The sequence below is a fragment of the Rhopalosiphum padi genome, chromosome 3, assembly GCF_020882245.1.
Source record: "Rhopalosiphum padi isolate XX-2018 chromosome 3, ASM2088224v1, whole genome shotgun sequence".
Lineage (NCBI taxonomy): Eukaryota > Metazoa > Arthropoda > Insecta > Hemiptera > Aphididae > Rhopalosiphum > Rhopalosiphum padi.
Window position 1 is genome coordinate 38025274 of NC_083599.1, and position 20997 is coordinate 38046270.

Sequence of the window (20997 nt, forward strand, 5' to 3'; positions counted from 1 at the left end):
TATCGGCAGATGAACTCGAAGAAATACTTGATTCGTCATCAGAATAAGTTTCTATAGTTTCTGTGTTAGTAGAAATTTTATTTACATCGATTGATATAAAATCATTTGTGTCTTGTAAAGGTTCACAGTTAGTTGCTGTCGAAGCACACAAGGAAAAAATACGGCTACTTCTAATAGAAGTCCTTATTGTCCTCGAAGTTGGATTTTTATTATAGCTTCCTTTTTGCCGAAAAATACTAAATAAATTTTCAAGCATATCTTGATTGAGTCGATTTGTAATTAAAAAAAAAATGTCATTACATTTTTCTTCTTCAAAAATTTGTAAAATAGCATTAATAGTTTGCGTAAATCCTTTAAAGCATGGTGGTTGTGAAATTTTTCCGTTTTTGATTTTTTTCAAGTTTATAAAATATGTTGAAGCATTTATTAAAAAAGTTTTGACTATTCCCGTATGCGTTAGAGCAGAGTTATATGGATTATTACTATAAAGTGACCTACTATTTAAACAGTCGAATAAATTGTTCATAAATTCTACGAAATCTGCAGTATCAACTGCAGTTTTACTGCAAAGTTGACCAGTCTCTACACATGTGCGTATAGCTGATGACATAGAATGGCTTAAGACTTGTGCAGCTAACTTTACACGCATTTTTTGGAAAGACGTTGGATGGATATGTGCGTCAGTGATTTTACCAAGAGCATTACTTTTTTTACTTAATTTATCTAAATAATAAGTATTTTTAATATCTTGGTATGAAAAAATTTTATCGTTTTTTGAAAACAAGTTTCAATGAAATTGTTACGAACGCTTTTGAGTAAATGCGGAACATCGAATAAAGAATATATTTTATGACCATTTACAAAAAAAAACGGATTTGTCTCATTAACATTTAACAATTTTAAAGCACTTTGATTTGATGTCCCTTGATCACATACAATGAGTTTTGGGCTTAAGCTAGGGTGACCATAAAAATAAAATAAAAATACGGGACACTTTAGTTACTTAACTAAAAAAAAAAAAAAAAGGAAATTCTAATTTTAACTAAATATATTAATATAAAAAAAACAAATTAAATGTATGTTGTATAATAGTTTTTAAATACAAATAAAATATTAATAAGTATAATATGTACACAAAAGTCCAAAAAAAAATTATTTTGATGACGATGGCATGTAAATTTCTTCTTTTGATGTTTTTGTATACTTTTGTGCTGAACCGATTTCATCAAGTAACCTAGTTTCTTTTAATAGAATATTATAAAACTCATTACAAGATAAGTTTTTAAAGTGTGTTTTTACGATTATAATTGATTTGATAGTTTCAACCAAAAATCGATTTTTTTCATCTGTCCACAACACATTAATGGTTGAAAAAATCCGTTCTACTGCAGCATTTGTACCAGGAATTGCCAAAGAATATTCTACGATTTTTGATATGTTAGTTGTATCAATGTTATGAGCTTTAGTGTATTCAAATATTTCACACCACTTAACTTCTACTTTAGCGGAATTTTTTTGCCATTCATGAATTCGTGATTTAAAAATTTGTTCTACATGACTGAATTCATCAAATAAATTATCTTCATCTAATTTTATGTTAGAATTATTTCGGTTGTTTTCCATAAGAAATTTAATACATTTTTGAACATTTTCCCAAGTAGGACAGTTTATTAGTTGGACCCAATGAAATATTTTCAACTGGTCAAAGTGGCAACCCCATTTTTCTACGTAAGATAAAAAAGTATTATAAAATAGATCAGTACTTTTTTTGAATGAGCTTTCATTATACATATTATTGTTTTTTAAATCATTTAAAAGCGATAAAATATTTGTTGTAAGGAAGTTTAGATGTTTTCTATTTTTTATTTTTCCAACTAAAATTTCTAATTCCTCTGCAACTTCACAGGCTGATATTTTATCTCCTTCTATTTTAGTTACAGTATCACAGACAACCTTTAATTGGCTTTGTAAAAAATGAAACCACACTATAGACATAGGATCGTTAAAAAACGATTTTAATATTGTAGGACACTTTTCCTGTTTCTCGAAGTATGATTTTAAGCCCGGGTAAATATCAATAATTCTTGTTATTGCAGGTAATAAGGATAACCAACGAGTTTTTACACTTCCAAGAATATTTTTATATTCAACATTTGCATATTCACAAAACTCTTTCAAATGTTCAACTCGAACTGTATAGATATGAAAAAATTGAAAAATTTTGTTAACTATGATTTCTACATCAATAGGTAACACATCAGCACTTGATTGCATAGCGTTGTGCAAAATATGAGCAGCGCAACCTACTCCAAAAATATTCGTTTTTAAATTGTTATTTAAAATTGAAAAAACATTATTTGATCCTTTTCTTAAAACACCTCCAAAGTTAGTATTGCAATTATCTCCAGAAAATGCAACAATTTTATCTGACAACTTATGCTTTTTTAAACTTTCAATTATATAAGTTGATAAAATATTTGCTGTTTCTCCTTTTAAATTTGTTACTTCAAAAACTTTGATTTGTATTCCCGAATTTGGTTTGAAATAACGTATTAAAATTGGTACGATTTTTAGGTTCTTATGGTTAGAAGTATCTATCATAATTGTAGCAAAATTTATATTTTCTATTTCCTTATAAATTTGTTGCATGGCGAAAGGAGCTAACACATTTAAAACAATCGATTCAGCCTTAGTTCTCGCACATGTAAATTTTTTATTATACATTTGTTTTAAAAGAGATGATGTGCAGTCCATTGATCGAAATGAGTGATTGTGTATCACGGTATGAAATGCGAATATCCCTTCTTGTGCTGCAGTACGTCTACTTTCGTCAGTGGACCCACTCGGATCATTTTTTAAAAAAAAAGAAGTTACCTTTTCGTGTTTTGATGCAGCTGATAATGCCAGTAAATGTTTTTTTACTTTTGTAACATGTTGTGTTATGTCTGAACGTCCACCATGTTCTATAGAAAACACTGACTTACATATGGTACAAAATATTTTTCCTACTTCGTCAGCATCTTGTAAAAAAGGAAATTCTAATTTTAATTGTGGAGTAAAAACGCACCGTCTTTTGGGCATTTTAAAAAACAAATTAGGTATTATGGTACACTGAATTTTAAATAAGCTTAATAAACTACACGTGACACGTCAATACGTCACTACGACTACGACTACACTGTGAATGTCATCGTGAACTCGACACTCACGTATAAATATTAATAACAAATTATATTTATAATTTTACATAGATATTATAAAATAAAAATAGACATTATATTTGACAACAAACTGGTTGTGGTGAATGGAATTGTACTTATTTAGTAGACGACGTCACACATCAATATAATAATATTAATAACATTTTGTACGTTATCGTTATATCATTAGTATTTATAATCGTCGGTTTAACGTGTCGATAATAATGTGACATTATTAGTTCTCTATTTTCAACTCGCAGCAATTATAATAATTTATTGTTAAGACAAGAATCTAAAAATAATTCTGATAAGTATAGATTAGATGTTTTATTGAATATTGTGATACAAAAATATCGTAGAATAAAAAAAAAAAAAATTATAAAATTATAAATTAACAATAAAGAGAAAAACGGGAATAATACGGGACCTACTTGAAAATACGGGACAAAATGCGTCCCGTATAACTTTTGTCGGGACAACGGGACACAAAGTGGAAAAACGGGACAATCCCGTATAATACGGGACGTATGGTCACCCTAGCTTAAGCCAATATCAAATAGTTTATTTAAAATGTCAACAATTAAATTTTTTAAGATTTCTTTGTTTACGCCAGAATTAGAAAGATAGTATGCAATAGGAAATTTCCATTGAGAATATATACCACGAGCTAAAAACACTAATACACAATTTGCAGTTTTATTCATTCTACCGTAAATTCCTAAATCTTGAAATCCTTCGATAAAATCATATTGTTTAGAATATTCTAAAAATTCTTTGATATACATTTCATCAAAACAAATGCTGCATTCTTTCTCTTTATAATTGGTATGCTCAAATTTTTTTTGTATATGATCAAAAAAGTAATTATTAAAACCAGGTAAAAATTTTGATTCTCCGATCCAGCGTCTAATAGTTGATGGAGCAGGTAAATTAATTTTTTGTAGGCGTATAAAATTATAGGCAGTTGGGGATTTATAAAAAAAAGTAAAAGCTAAATTTCTCTCTGCAGTTGTCCATGTACGACGTTTGGTTTTTAGCTGAATAGTTACTAATGCCCTAGAGTTACATGATGGAAATTGATATGCATTTATAAGATTTTTTAAATTATTTTGAACCTTAAATTTAGAAGCATAGTTTTTTAATTTAGAAATATGACTGTTTTTGTTATGAATTATTTTCGATTTTTTTTCAATTTTTTGTTTTAATTTTATTTTTCTAGGCGTATCGGGATCTTTATCATACGAATGTTTTCTTTTAAAACTCGGACTAGGCATATCAATTAAATCGGAAATTTTTTCTTTTTGCGGCGTAGACATAATTGAATTAGGACTAGAGAATATTAACTCTACTTCAGTACTGGTTTTGTATTTGTTATACGTTTTGGTTGGTGTCAATAATGTTAAATCATCTTCATCTGCTGTTTGATATGACGTTAAAACACCTTGAAAAATAATTGTAATACCAAATAGTTAAAAATATTCATGATTTTGACGAATTTTTGTCAATATTTGAACTTCAAATGCTAATAAAAAAAAATTGTGCCTATTTATTTTTATAATTTTTGAATGAGAGTTAGAACAAGTTATGTGGACCCTTCAATTAAATTTTCAAGTAATTTGTCCCAGCTAAATTTTTTTTATCAACATTTATAAAAAAAAAATAAAAAAAATTGATTATTTCAAATGCCTATAAATAGCTCAAAAAAATTCAAAATATTTTGAAAATCAAATCACGTAAAGAAAATGGCAATCTTAATAACTGGTAAAATTTTCAAGTATTTACGACTTATACTGTTTGAATAACAACAAATATCAAAAATCGTTTGAGGCTAAACCGTTATTTAACGCGGTTTTGTAAAAATTTAAATTTCAAACCCCGGTAGAGTTTTTTTTACAGATATTTGAAGAAAAATTTATGGAGAACCTTGTACCAAATTTTCAAAACTTAGTTATAAAAGAAAAAATTTTACGATTTTTCAACCACAAAATTACTTGCAAATTTTCGCAATTGTGACATATTTCGTATAAATTCGAACTTTAAGCACTTATAAAAAAAATGTGTGACTAACGATTTCGGATTTTTTTTTATCACTTTAAGAACAGCTCATAAGAAACCTTGTATTAAATTTTCAAGATTTTCTGGCCGGCCAAAAAATTTTTATCGTTATTTAAAAAAAAAATACTTAGAAAAATTGAAAATTTCAATTGTCTATAAATAGATCAAAAAAAGTCAAAATTCTTTGAAAATTTAACTGTGTATGGAGAACGCTAATATAAACATTTGGTGAAAATTTTAAGTGTTTACGTCGATTAGTTTTTGAGTTATAGCAAAATAAAAAATTAAATTTTGTCGAAAACTGGTTTTGCGTAAAAATTCCCGTTTTTCTGTCACTTTTTTTTTGTTTTTCTCGATTTTTTTGAAAACTGTTGGAAAATGTTTATTTTTCACCTCTATAATGCACCAAGGATATCCACTTTGCCAGTGTTGAGGCAGTGTATTAGTGTTCTGTATGCATCAGGAGTGCTAGTTTAAACTTTTAGTCGATCCGTGGAAGACTTGCAAAAAAAGTTATCAACACCAAGTATCTCAATAAGACTTGTGCATAGTTCAGGAAAGTCTAGGACACCTTTTATAAAAATATGAGGAGGAGATTTGACGGTAGATTCTGTGTTGTTTTGATCCGAATTATTAGAGGACATGTTAGTGTTATGATTATCGTTAATTTTGTCATTATCGTTATCAGGTTGGCTGAAAACTTCAAATCGATTAGCTGTTGCAATTAATTTTTTTTTGGTTGGTTGACTTGGTGTTTTGGGTGAGTTTGGAGCTGATGAGCTTGAGAGATTTCTTTTATTAGTTTGAACAGTCCATTTTCCATTATCTGAAGTGTCATTTGGATTCGATTGAGACTGCACTGTTATTAACAATTTTAATAGGTGATACCAATCTATTATTATTATTGTTTCGATTATTGTTTCCAGTCATTATGACGTAAGTTTTTGTATAAAAACACGATATTGTATATATATATAAGAAAAACAAAAAAAAAATTTATAATTATTCACGCGATAGCGAGCAACGTGATAAGAACGACTATAAGAATCTCAAGGCCGCCGTAATGAAATACGACTGCGGTTAACGTGATATACCGTCCGAGTAAACTAAATAAGCGTAAATAAGCGTAAATTACGCATTTGAAATTATTTTAGCTAAAATATCAAACAAACACTAGACGACTAACGCATTTCAGCGCTTTTACCGTATTTGTAAGTGAATAATTAATCGAAAAGAAAAAAATCAATAAATAATAGCACACTGGAGCACGAACACACGTGCGTACCGGACAACCACTATCGCAGAACTGTCCCTGCGACCTAAGTTACTAATTTATACAAATTTCTTAAACTACGGGTACACCTAGTTACAATACCGCCATATGGTGTCTGTAAGGTTTAAACTAACTTAATTTCTACTTTTAACTTAAGGGCGATACAATGAAGCAAAAATTATACAAGCTTAAGGGTCGTCTTGATCCTTATTCGAAATGTTGTTCGCTATTTCTGGGCTGTACATTTTTACAATTTTATTCCCGAATCGTATGACTATTGCACATATTATTAATATAGAAATGGTTAATGAAAGATAAAAGATATTAATATTTAAGCGACCACTTCTATCTAACTTCAAGGAATTGATAAAATCTTCTTTTAATTTTTGTAATGTTTCTTTAGACATATTTTATTCCTCGGGTAGTGGTTCGGCCAAACCATAATGTTCATTTGGGCCAACATGACTTTTTTTCTTAATATGTTTTGGAAAAAGAAGTTTTCTAGATTTTAATTGTACCCTTTTTTTTCAGTTAATGTTAGGAACTTCTTTCCTACAATACCTATATATAAATACAATTTATCATAAGAATATAGTTTATGATTAGATACAACAATATATTATATCATAACTTATTTTAAAGAGTGGTTCTAACTTTTTTATTCTTTATTTTTATGGGCAATTAACTTTGTTTTAAACCTATCACGCATTTGTTTATATATCTTTAAAACTTTTCAACATGTTGACGTAATTTTTTTTATATTAAAGCTATTGAGTACAAATTATTTTTATTAATTTGAAAAATTAAACATTTCTCAACAAAAATTAGAATTTTTAAAAGGATTACAAATAATTTAGTATTTACTAGGCGTTGATTTTTAAATGGTCACTTTTTTAGTAAAATATTTGACACAAAAACTCATAGTTACCTGGGCTTATATCATTTACAATTATTAACTCCACTTAAACATTTAAACACTTTACACTTTATTTAACACATGGTAAATTAACAAAGGCCGACTTTACAGTGCGGCTGTAGAGACCCGACTGACTATCCCAACAGCCAACATACTAAATAGTAGTATCAGTACTCTATCCACTAGGACGCTTATCAGTGTTAACATTCGGCCATCCTTTTCTCTTCCGTCCTCAGTAGAGTTTAACATAATAATATAATTTAATATAATTAAAGTTTTGCAAATAAATAAAAAATAATTAACATACATAGTAATTAAATAGTAATAAAATAGTAATAACATAGTAATAATACTCTTGTAAGCTAATTAACACATACATTTTAACAGACAAACAAATGTACATATTATTCATAATCCTTGAGGTATTTTGGTTTTCTTTTTTTTCGGCAGGATCGTGTTTTGCCTATTGATGTTGCTTTTTCCTCTTGAACCTCCACCTCCGCTACTACATTAACCTGTTCCCCATCACTTCCTTCATGGTTTTCATCGCTGCTCACATATGATGTGTTATTAAATGGTTTCATTTGATCAATGGCTACCACACCTTCATAGAACTTTTGAGTCCTTTGTATTTCCGGTAGATCTTGGATCCTGTAACGATCATGGGGTAACACTTCTGTGATAACATAAGGTCCCTTATACTTGAGTGCCAACTTTTTTGATTCTCCTGGCTGCCCTACTACTTGGCGCATCACCATGACCAACTCACCAACTCTATAATTATGAGCTTTGGTCTTATCTGTATTATTATAAGCCTGGATCTTCTTTTGTTCTTCAACTATTGAAGTAAGTGCCGCCGTTCTTAATTTTAATAAATCACATAAACTATCTTGAACTAAATTTGCATGGTCCTGCACACTGTCACCATCGAACGTCCTTGGTGTATAACCAAACATTAGAGCGAAAGGAGTAGATTTAGTTGCTTTATTAAGAGCATTGTTTATACTCCACTGTATTCTTCCTATTTCTTTATCCCAATCTGTTTCTGTGGTACATGTGGTTGTCAGCATAGATAGAATAGTTCGGTTCAAACGTTCGCATTGCCCGTTTGCCCTCGGAGTAGCTGTTGCGTTCCTTACATGTATGATGTTATGATCTCTACACATCTGTTCAAACTCTTTACCAGTGTATGCAGTTCCACGGTCACTAATTATTCTTGTCATAGGTCCAAATGTAGATATGATTTCCTCCATTAGCTTAGTGGTAGTACTACTCTTAACGTTTTTTGTTGGTTTTAGAATAGAAAATTTAGTGAACCCATCTATTAACACAAATAAATATATATTATTCAATTTACTTTTTATAAATGGTCCTAAGTGATCTACGTGCACTGTATGAAAAGGTATCCCGATTTTGTCAATGATGTGTAACTCTCTTTGTCGACGTCCACCTGGTACCTTGTTATAGAGACAGTCAAGACATGATCCAACAAATCCTTTTACATACCTCTTCATATATGGAAACCAATAATGACGCCGTAATCTCTCTAATGTGTTCTCACTTGCTGGATGTCCCACGTTATTGTGACACAATCTTGTAATCTGACTTCTTGCTTTTTCTGGCACCACCCACAGAAGTCTATCACCATTTCGGCGATATAATCTACCATCTATTACACAAAACTCATCTTGTATCTTTCTTTCAGCTTTAGTAAATACCTTTTTTTTATCAAGTCCTACTACTCGTATGATGTCATTTACTTTCTTATCTTGACGTTGAGCGATTGTCAACCAATCTTCATTGTTCATGGTGTTCAGCAAGACATATAACTTTTTTGTCTCATCTACCATCTCACCACATTCATTTGGGTTCCTAGATAGGGCGTCTACGTGATTCATTTTGTCACCAGCACGGTGTTCTACTTCGAAATCAAAATCCATTGTTTGTAACCACCATCTTGCTATCCTGGGTATAATATTTTTCTTACTGAAAGTCCACCTAACTGCAGCACAATCAGTGACGACTTTAAACTTCTTTCCTATCAAATAGGTGCGAAACTTTTGAAGTGTCCATACCACAGCCAATGTTTCTAATTCAGTAGAATGGTAACGAGCTTCTTCAGCAGTTGTTTGCCGACTAGCATAGACAACTGGATGCATCAAAGCTTGTTGATCTTTTTGTAAAAGAATTGCTCCAAGACCCTGCTGCGAAGCATCACAGTGTACTTCCGTGTCTGAAAGTGGATCATATAATTGTAACACTGGTTTATTAGTGAGTACCTGTTTTAGTTTTTCAAACGCATTCTCCTGATCCTGAGTCCATTCCCACTTAACATCTTTGTGTAATAAGTGTGTAAGTGGTTTTGTTATTTGTGCATATTGTTGTACATAACGTCTAAAATATCCAGTCAACCCTAAATATTGACGTACATTATGAACATCACGTGGCCTCGGAAAATTCGTCACAGCTAGTATTTTCTGTTTACTTGGTGCTATAGTTCCTTCCGAAATCTCGAATCCCAAATACTCAATTTTCGTACATAAAAAGTTACACTTTTTTAAATTCAACGTAAGATTAGCTTCGTTAAATACCTTAAGTATGGTTTCCAAATTAGTAAGTCCTTCTTCAACTGTTCGGCTAGGAATTAGTACATCGTCTATGAAAACCATCGCTATAGTAAAACGTAGGGGTCCTAGTACATGGTTTATCATGCGTTGGTATACAGACGGTCCATTGGCTAACCCAAACGGCATCCGTTTAAACTCGTACTGCCCGTCTGGAGTTATAAATGATGTCTTTTCTACGGCATCCTTACTCATGGGTAACTGGTAGTAACCTGAAAACATATCTAGATTGGTGTAAAACTTCATACCTGATAAACGGTCCAACTGTTCATCTATGAGAGGTAATGGATAACGATCTCTCACCGTTATTTTGTTAAGAGCTCGATAGTCCACACAAAATCGACTACCTCCGTCTTTCTTCTTAACAAGTAATATTGGTGAAGCATATGGAGAGCTTGAATCGGAAATTATACCACATTTTTTTAGATCTTCAACCATCTCCCGTACCAACTTTCGCTCCGTGTCACCTAGTCGGTAAGGTCGGAAAGTAACTGGTTCATTTGTAGTTGTTATTATTTCGCATTCTGTGCCCTTGACCAGACCCAATTCGTTCATGTTTGTCGCGAAGCAACCTCGATATCTCTGTATTAAATCTGTAAGCGCTTGGCTTTCGTCATCCGTTAGTTGGTCTCCATGCTTAATTGACACGTCTTTATCGTTTTCTACCGCCTCTACACGACTGTTCTGTACTTCAGTGCAAACTATTGCTTTAATTATCTTTTCATTTTCCTTAAATCGTACATTCATTGTTGAAAAGTTTATAATTGGTATACGTGCATTACCTTGCCCGTCTGTAGTTATGACACAACTTGGAATGCAACAATTTTCTCTAACTTGTGCTTTGACATATAAATCAAGTGACTTATTATCTGACCGTACTTCAATTACACTTACGTGGTTTGGTGAAATTACTTCAGATTTTTTTGCCCACAAACTCATTGCACGAGGAGGTAGAGTAGGAATATCCATACCAAATATGTCATTACTTTCTTTATGATCTTCATATATGCGCACAGTGTCTCCGCGTTTAACTAGTACAATATGCGGCTGTTCGATGAATGGCTGGCCAATTATTAAAGAAATATTTTGTGCATCGTCTGGAACTATATGAATAGGTACTTGAGATGTGGCTTGATCCACTTGAAGCTGTACAGTAACGATTCCTAATGGTAGTAGCTTCCCATCACCATAGCCTCTCACCTCTATATCATTCCGCAATGACTCAATTTTCAGCCCCTGATCCTCTGCATCACTTCTTCGCATTAAGCACAATTGACTTCCTGTATCTACATATGATTTGACTGGTATTTTATTAACGAGTGCATCGAAAAAATATTTTTAATTCACTTTATTCGGTGTTAAACTTATTAGTGATACTAAGGATGAGTCTGTCTTAACAGTATTTGTATCGCAAGTGCTTACTTCATGTCCAAACTTACCACATTTTGTACATTTTGGTTTCTTAGGTTTTAAACAACATCTTGAAACATGGCCATACTTAGAACAATTGAAGCAAAGTGGTTCATCTTTATCATTCCGTGGTGGCAACTTAACAAATTTTTTTGCGTTAGCGTTACTTGTATCTTCGGTTGTAGTATTAGTGTGCAAGTTTCTTGTCTTCGAATTATACTCATCTGATTTATGTGTATACAGTGGTTTCTTAATGATTACATCATTTTTCTTGAAGTACTCGGATCGTGTGTCGTTAATTTGCACAAAAGACATCAAATCTGAAAATAAGCCGTTTTCATCAACATGATGTCTGGCAAGCAGATAATAGCATAAATCGCGTGATCTTAATCCTGCTGCAATCTGTTGTTTTGTTTCGCTAAATGAAAGGTGTAGTTCACGACACAATCTATATTTATGATGAAAATAATCGGCCACCGTTTCCGAATTACTTTGAGATCTTGCCAACATTCGCTTCATACGTTCTACTACATTCAAGTTTGATCCGACAAAAGTACCTTGGAACTGAACAACAAAATCACTCCACGTAGCAAATTTCCTTCCAACATACCAATGGCTCGCGGGGCCTGTCATCTTAGAACGCGCAGTTTCCACTTTGAAAGCATCTGGCCAACGGTGCAACTTAGAAACTCCCTCTATCGCCGCCAACCAGTCTTCTGCCGATTGTTTGTCACTGCGGCCATCAAATTCGGGCAATGTACTCAAAAAGTTCGGCATCACAGCGTACTCGGGTCCATACGGCGGTGTTTTATCACGTTCCTGTAATCTCAAGTTCATGGTAAGCAAACTGTTTATCAATACCTGATTTTGGTCTATCAGCGCCTTCATTGTTGGGTCTATACCACTCGTCGCTGTTGGTACCGCGTTCGTGTTCGTTGTGGACTGATTAATATAATTGTGGTCTGTATTTTGTAGGTTAGGATTTTCTCTTCCATGCTTAGCGTTCTTCCCGTCGTTATTAACCTCATCACATGGCGTCGATAATTTGTTACCTTCATTATTCAGCGTGATATTTGCACCAATGTTTTGGTCGTCGTTCTTTTGTTGATCCATCTTCTTGGTTATCCCACTTCTGACTATTAACTCCACTTAAACATTTAAACACTTTACACTTTATTTAACACATGGTAAATTAACAAAGGCCGATTTTACAGTGCGGCTGTAGAGACCCGACTGACTATCCCAACAGCCAACATACTAAATTGTAGTATCAGTCCTCTATCCACTAGGACGCTTATCAGTGTTAACACAATAATTTTGTGTAATAACCGAAGAAATTGTCCATTTGAATTGTACGATATTACTGCAGCTTCAACTCGAGAATTGTACGAATTTCTTTGTGAATAATTTATACGTTTACCCGCTAAATATTTATTGATTACACTATTAAATTGTTCACACACGTTGTTATCGATATTCATGAGTAAACTATCAACATTTGTGACCAAACGAGATATTATTTGAGATATTTCGCTCAAGAACCCTGATTCCTCGGCAGATTTAATCATATTTTTTTCATTTGGTAAATTGTGGTTAGCGGGCTTACAAAAATATTCCTCACATTGATCATGACTACCCAAAATGTGACGAAAACTATTATTTATATCTTTCCGTAATCCTATAATAGTTATATAACATAAAAAATAATACAATTAAATTCAATAGAACAATTATATAAAAAACAAAATTATACCAAAAAAAAATTGTATTTTTCGCTCAGCTTACCAACTTCTTTTTCGTAATCTAATTGCCCCTGTAAACTATTACGATATTCAATTGCCTTAGTTATGGCATATCTAAAACGTAATATATTTGTCTTTACATGGTTTCTTAGTGGAATTGGATATTTTTTATTTATTGTCATAGCCATTAATTTTGTACCATAATTTCGCAATAAATGATTACGACATTCTATTTTTTTGATAAGCAGTCAACAACCATAAGGCATGCTTTCAGCAAGCCTTTTTGAAACACTTGAATCTCCATCTCCTGGTAAAATTATTTAATTGTACTACATTTATTAATAATTATAAATATATTTAAAAATGTAGATAGTCGAAACTATATGAGTATTTAATTTTATTACTAACCAATGATATTATTATTATTATTATTTAACCACGTAAGTGATACAGTCATTGTGAACTATGCCGAAAGGGCCGTTATTTATTATCTATAATAAAGTTCACTACGTTAAGTTGATAACTCTTATTATAATGTTGAATTATTATGTGTCAAACATGTATTTAGGAATATCGGTATTGCAACTAATATAATAAACGTTATAATACGTACCTATTAGTTTATTGTATTTGAGTCCGTGCAGTTCTACACTTTGTTTAAACCCATCAGCGATGGCATCAGCTTCCATGCTAGTAGCGCCTTTTTTCCAATTCATAAAACATGTATGTTCAGGAGGAGATAACTTCTTATTTTTGGCTCTTTGGCAAATGATACAATAACGGTTTCTAATGCCCACAAACAAAATTTTTCTCGATTTGTAACCAATTATTGTTGCCTATAGAATAATACAAACTGTAATTCAAAACCGGTACCTATACATTTTTATAATATTATATAATATGTAATATTACCACTCCGGATAATGTATTGTATTTAGTTTTGTAACTGCGCTTGGACCATTGTCCGTCAGCAACTACAGTGCACATCGGGGTTCCGTCAGTATCTATTTCAACAGCTTCTATTGCTAACTGACGTTCCTCATCACCAACAATTTTCATTTGCACCTCGGCGACTTCATGGATTCTTTTGCTAATAAATTCTTGTACTAAGAGAAAAGTAGATGAAGACATACAAGGGATATCCATAACCGCACACATTTCTGATTATTGTGTAAAACCAATTCCAGCTGCTATTGATCCGTTTACGGTGGCATCGTTAATCGGCATAAAGATCTCAGGTTTCAACTTTTCTGAGTTAATAAACATAATAATGTTACACACGTCACACTGAAACCTAAATGTTGATCTAAATCCGTGTCTTTTTTCAGAAATAAATGTCATGTTCAAAAATGAACAACCAAATGACCCTAGATGAACACTATTTTTAATTTGACTAAAACGTAATGTATATCCACTATTCGTCTTCCCGAACTTTCATTTACATCGCATGGCCTGTTGCAACATTTAAATAATAATGTTTAATTTTTAAAACTGTTATAACCAATATTCGAAATGAATGAAATACGCTAATTTTTGGTTCAAAAATAATAACAAATTCGCGAATTAGTAGGCTCATCTATTCAATCAAATTTTAAATTAAAAATCATACTTGGTTTCTTGATTACTAGATATAGATTAATCAAATGTCAAGTTATGTAAAATGTCTTCAGTACCCCAATCATTAGTTTCATTCCTCAAATCCACCATTTTGCTAAAAAATTTAAAAAGACTTATGTATTATAAATAAAAAATAAATATAGTTTTAGTTTACATACAATAAAACTTAGATGGCTATAAATTATTAAAATTTACCTAATTGTTTCTTTTGATGAGCATGGTGGTTGATTGTCAGCACCTAAGAAAAAAGGTTCCACAACAGATTCTACAGTCTCTGAATTGTGACTTAAAAAAAAAAAAAAATGCTATTATAAAATAATCACACTAATACATACGTATTTATAATTATTATTATAAGTAGATATGTATGTTATTTATAATAACCTAATTAAAATAAATTTAAATAGCAATCTAGCTACAATTAGTTATTACATTTTAAAACTTTACCTAATCGTTTCCCTCGATGAGCATGGTGTTTGATTGTCAGCACCTAAAAAAAAAGATTCCACAACAGGTTCTACGACATCTGGGTTGGGACTTTGTTAACACAAATTTAGTAAAATTAATAACCATATTTGATAATAATATAATAAATAGTTATACTCAGTTTTGGCTTGAATTCCTAGAACTTGAAACAGATACAGTTATTCCAGAAAATACTGCAGCTTATTGCTTAATTTTACACGATCAGATTATAACTTATAACCCGTTTAGTGGTAATGTTAGAAAATTGTAAACCTTGTAAATATTTATTGTAAAACTTAATAAATGAAAATACTTTTTTTAAATATCACGCCTGTTTTTATTTTACATAAATTATTATACATAATGTTATTCAGACAGATTGCGTTTTACGCTCTGCCGAGTTGATTTTTTTGTGCGCTTGTCACTTGTAAAGCCTAGAATTGATGGCGAGTAGTTGAAAGATGTCGGACCGTCGTTTTCGTCAACAGCAGGGCCCGTAGATTTTATACGGTTATTATACCATAGGGGGTACTCGTCCGAATCGTGTCCTGTAGAATGATTGTCTATGAGCACCGGTGATGATGATAATAGGCCGATGGTAGACTGATAGGAGCATCGTTCTCATTGATAAACTAAATAATTATAATCTGTCAATATAAATATAATAAAATTAAATGTATGTATATTACCACATTAATTGGTCCATCGTTCTCATCAACTGCTAGGCTCGTTGGTGAAGAATCAATATATCGAGGTGATATATACCATGGAGGGTACTGTGCACAATTGTCTGAATCGTGTCCTGTAGAATGATTGTCTATGGCCGTCTGTGAAGATGATGGTATACTGTTAAGGTCGTCATTAGGTTAGAGAATAAAATAATATATATATATATATAATGTATTCATAATAATTATCATATAAAATTATAATTTTTTAATACATTGATTATTTAAATTTATATATTACCCGTGTCTGCATTGGAGACATACTTGAATATGTTAACTAAAAAAAAAAAAAAATAAAAAAATATATACCTATATATTGTATTTGTACGACCTAAAGACTAACCTCTGGTGAGTTTTCCCCGCTCCAACGTCGCGCCCAATGCTCTGCTAATTGGGTAGTTGAATTTATTTTGAGCTGACTGATGAAATTCATATCTTCTTTGGAAACGGATTCAATAATTTTATTTTCACTTAAATTTTTGATAAAAATAATCATTTCTTCATTTTTTTTTGGTGGTGAATTCACATTGGTAAAATCCTGGTCCAAATATTTACCAATAATCTCAAACTGTTTTAAGACAACTGGTCGTATGACGGTTGTCTTTCGAACGACTGTTTCTGTAATACACCATTCTAAATTTTGCAATTTCATTAAATCCTCACGATATAACAATACTCGACACCCGACTTGTGTTTTTGATTCGATGACTAGCATATTTTCCCCTTAATACACCATACTAGTCAGCAAAAAAAGTCCTGTTTCCAGAAATAAGGTTTTTTTTATATTTTACTGGCCGATCCAATACGAATGACAGTATATTTCCCATTAGTGCGAATATACGTCTTAGAAAATCAACTGGCATATTAACATAACGCAAAGGAGTGATTACTTGAACTATGGTATTAAATTCATTTGTAGAATCAAGTCCAATATTTAAAAATTTACGGGCAGCGAAGTTTAGCGTGTAGTTGGACGAATCGATGAGTTCTGCAGGCGGAGTCGGTGGCACGTATTTGAATGTTTTATTGTACAGAGATGCATTAACTTTGATTGAACCAGCCATGACTAAAAAATAATTTTTAAACACTTAAAAAAAAAAAATACGTGTACACCAGTTTAAGACAGTAGACGCACTAAACGGCTGTCGGCTCTTCAGTCCGGTGTCTGGAAATTAAATAGGTGGGAACATTTTTCAATATTAATGGATTTTGCTGGAATATAATTAGTTAATTGAACATGGAAATGTCTACTAAAGAGTTGTAAGTAATCAGGTGTAAGCTATTAAATATATAGTGGGTATTAAGAGTCTGCGATATCCTGACGATTATTAAGCTATTAGACAGGTCGATAAAATAGTTGCACATTCCATTATTAATGCATATCTTAAATGACAATCCAGGTTATTATTCATTTTAATAATATTATATCTAATGGCAATTTCTTTACATTTTTGTATATTATTTTCCCAAATATATGAGGGGGCTACGTTGTTTGAATATTTATTTGATTATGAGGTATAAATATTATTTAACATGCATTTAAATATAACAGTGTTGACTATAATGTTTAATGGGTTAGAGTCGAAGTGGGGACAATGATAAGGTATTATACATACACTCGGTTCGATTCTAAACCAGAATATTATATTTTTTGTACATGTATTCTGAATATGCGGTGTGATAACACTTTATTTGATAACTGATAAAAAATATTTGTGATAACTGATAAAAATATTTGTGATAACTGATTCACGTATGTGATATGCGCGTGCGATCACCTGAGATAACGTATTAAATTCGGAAGTAAACGTTTTCCACTTGTCAACTAATTGTGTAGGTGGTGAAGCATCCCAATGCAACTTTTGAATCCATAATTCTTGTATGATGCACTTTGCCCAAAATATTGTCGGACCGATTGCACCAATAGGGTCATATAAGCGTGCTATCGTGGACAGAATGGACCGTTTTGTAGTGTCGCCTTCTTTCACACTGGTATGATATCCAAAAATATCCGACTTCGTGTTCCAATGGAGACCCAAAATCTTGACCGACTGATCATCTTTTGTATCAAAGCATGAATCTTGTGCACGGTCTTCTTCTTGAATACTCAATAATACAGATGGACAGTTGCTGGCCCACTTTTTTAAACTGAAATTGCCCCGACGTAGAAGAGATACCACTTGTTCCTTTAATTGAACAATTTCTTCCACCATGTCTGCGCCAGCAATAATATCGTCGACGTAGGTAGATGTAGTCAAAATATTGTTAGCCAACGGGAACAATGACCCGTCATCCTGATTTAACTGATGAAGACACCTTATTGCCAAAAATGGTGCTGCATTCACGCCGTAGGTTATGGTGCACAATTGAAATTCTCGAACTTCTTCATTCGGTGTGTCCCGCCACAAAATATGTTGGTATACTCGATCTTCTTCGCATATGTTGATCTGTCGGTACATCTTTTCTATGTCAGCGACAAATAGATATTTATGAAAACGACTTCGCAACAATACATCACTGATATCGAGTTGTAATTTGGGACCCGTCACCAAACAATCATTTAAAGAATAACCCGTTGAAGTTTTTGCCGATGCGTCAAAGACGACGCGTATCTTCAATTTGCCATTATTGCGTTTGGCGACGGCGTGATGCGGAATGAAGTGCTTCCCGGGAATACTTGCAGGTTGCATATGGCCAAGTGAAAGGTACTCGTTCATGAACTGTTTATAAGCTGAATATAGTTCGGGATCCTTCATTAAACGGCGCTCAAGGTTATACAAACGATTTAATGCCATTGTTCTAGAAGATCCGAGTTTCACCGATCCTGTATCCGGTACTTCGACTTCTGCTGGGAGATTGATTCGTGTTCTGAAAGGAAGAGCGACAACGAACCTGCCCGTCAAGTCCCGAGACACAGTTTTTTGAAACCAATTCTCACATAGCTCGTCTTCGGTTGTCTTGATAGCTGGAGATCCCGGTTCTTCTACTGTCCAAAACTGTTGTAGCATCTCTTCCACAAGTGGCGTTGAAGTAATTGTTAATAATGTTGAGGACGATGGTGTGACATCTTGTAAAGGACCATTAATAACCCAACCGAGATGTGTATGCATTGCCGACGGAAGTCCAGGACTATTGATGATTTCAGCCTTCGAGAATAATAGCATCGGATATACATCACAACCAATTAACATGTCAATAGGACCGGGACAATCAAAATTTGGATCCGCCAGCTGTAGATGTCCATAACGACGTCTCACAGCATTAGGTAATGGTTGACTAGGCATTAAACTAGTAATCTGCGAAATGACGACCACGTTGGTAACATTGAATCGTGGATACTCCGACAACGACGGGATGAAATCGCATTGAGTGACGCCCTTTAATCGAGTGATTAGTTGTTGCGAAAGCGCATAAACATCATTGCGGTTCTTGTGGCGTTTCAGTCCTAATTTAGTTGCACAACTTAATGTCATCGCCGACACTTGCGATCCGTTGTCCAGTAAAACTCGAATAGGATGTAACAGTCCAGCGTCATCTTGCACGCGAATAACAGCGGTACCCAACACCACAGTAGTGTCAGCAGATAGGTTGCCAGAAAAGCTTGCCGAACTGCCTGTCGATTTTTGGCTGGTTTTTTTGGTGTTGACGATAGCATTACCCGATTTTTCACTAGCATCAGCCGACTCCGAGGGTAAGTGTAGCATGGTATTGTGTCGACCTTCACATTTCTTACACGTGTATGTGGTTGTACATTTATTCGCCGTGTGTCCGGAAGCCAGACAAATAAAACACAAAGACTTATCGGTGACAAACTTTCTGCGATCTAATACTGGTTTTCTTTTAAAAACAAAGCAACGATAAAGCATATGATCGTGCTGACAACATAAACATTTCAACGACTTCGGCGAAGCTAACGTTGCGAATGAGGACTTACCAGACTTCACTTTTTTTAACCTTTTTTGAAATCTTATCCAACCTTTCTAGTTTATCAGTGCAAATGTTAATATTATCTAATATCTTACATCGCTCAGATACAAAATTTAATAAACCGTCCAAATTCGGTATGGCTGTCTGTGATATACTGGCTTCATATAACCGTCTAGTTTCAGCATCCAACACTCGTGCTCCCATATAAAATAACAAAAACCCTGAAATATCTTGTATACCGAGCGCCGTTATTGCTGCGACATTTTCACGGAATGTATTTAAAAACGCAGATAAAGACATAGCCGATTCCGTCTTAAGCGGACTGAACGAAAATAATTTATCTAAATGCGCGGTTGCCAACAAACGCGGATTTTCGTAACAATCGTGTAATGCCTTCCAAGCTATGTCGTAGTTATCCGAAGTCAACGGAACCGATTTTACTACAGTTAACGCCGGACCAGACAAACAAGATATCAAATAATGATACCGCTCGATAATTGATATTTATTTATTTTCATGTACTAACGATCGGAACATGTCGCGAAAATAACACCATTGAATTACGTCACCGTCAAATTTAGGTAACTCAATTTTAGGTAATGACATAGTGGTTCCGGCAAAACCACTACCGTTTTGAAGCGGCATTCGATCAGTAGTACTCGCTGCTAACGTCGGAGTTACCCGAATACCGTTTCCACGGAATTGAGAACCTTTCACAGTCACTCGCGTCACACAAACCGCCTCGAATGGCCACGCACAGAAATAACAAACATTATGCCACCGATGGCACAAGATGTATACAAAAAAAAGGCGACGACCGGTGTCGGGGTCGTGACGACAATATATAGAAGACTCGTACGAGAGAAAAAAAAACTGCCGCGAGAGACAACGCGGCGACACACACACAGCAGAACAGCGCAGGCGCACCAGCAACCGGATCAAATTTAATTAATCGCCAATTAGCTGGCGCGCTCTGGCGATATCTGGCTCGAACATCCACCTTCGTCGATATATATATATATATATATATATATATAAGG

General features: G+C 33.2%; 2 protein-coding genes and 1 pseudogene across 2 annotated transcripts; all 3 read right to left on the bottom strand.

Annotated features, from left to right (window-relative positions):
• Nucleotides 1–967: 967 nt before the first annotated feature.
• LOC132924106 (uncharacterized) lies at nucleotides 968–3747 on the bottom strand. The gene has a single exon (XM_060988208.1). The coding sequence runs from the start codon at nucleotides 3079–3081 to the stop codon at nucleotides 1153–1155; it is 1929 nt and encodes a 642-aa protein (XP_060844191.1). The 5' UTR covers nucleotides 3082–3747; the 3' UTR covers nucleotides 968–1152.
• A 12561-nt stretch (nucleotides 3748–16308) lies between these two features.
• LOC132927768 (uncharacterized) lies at nucleotides 16309–17094 on the bottom strand (annotated as a pseudogene).
• Nucleotides 17095–17257: 163 nt separating this feature from the next.
• On the bottom strand, nucleotides 17258–20257 carry LOC132925031 (uncharacterized). Its single transcript, XM_060989461.1, has 3 exons — nucleotides 20007–20257; nucleotides 17809–19867; nucleotides 17258–17413 (listed from the first exon to the last, which is right to left on the bottom strand). The coding sequence occupies exons 1-3, from the start codon at nucleotides 20255–20257 to the stop codon at nucleotides 17258–17260; spliced, it is 2466 nt and encodes an 821-aa protein (XP_060845444.1).
• Nucleotides 20258–20997: the final 740 nt, after the last annotated feature.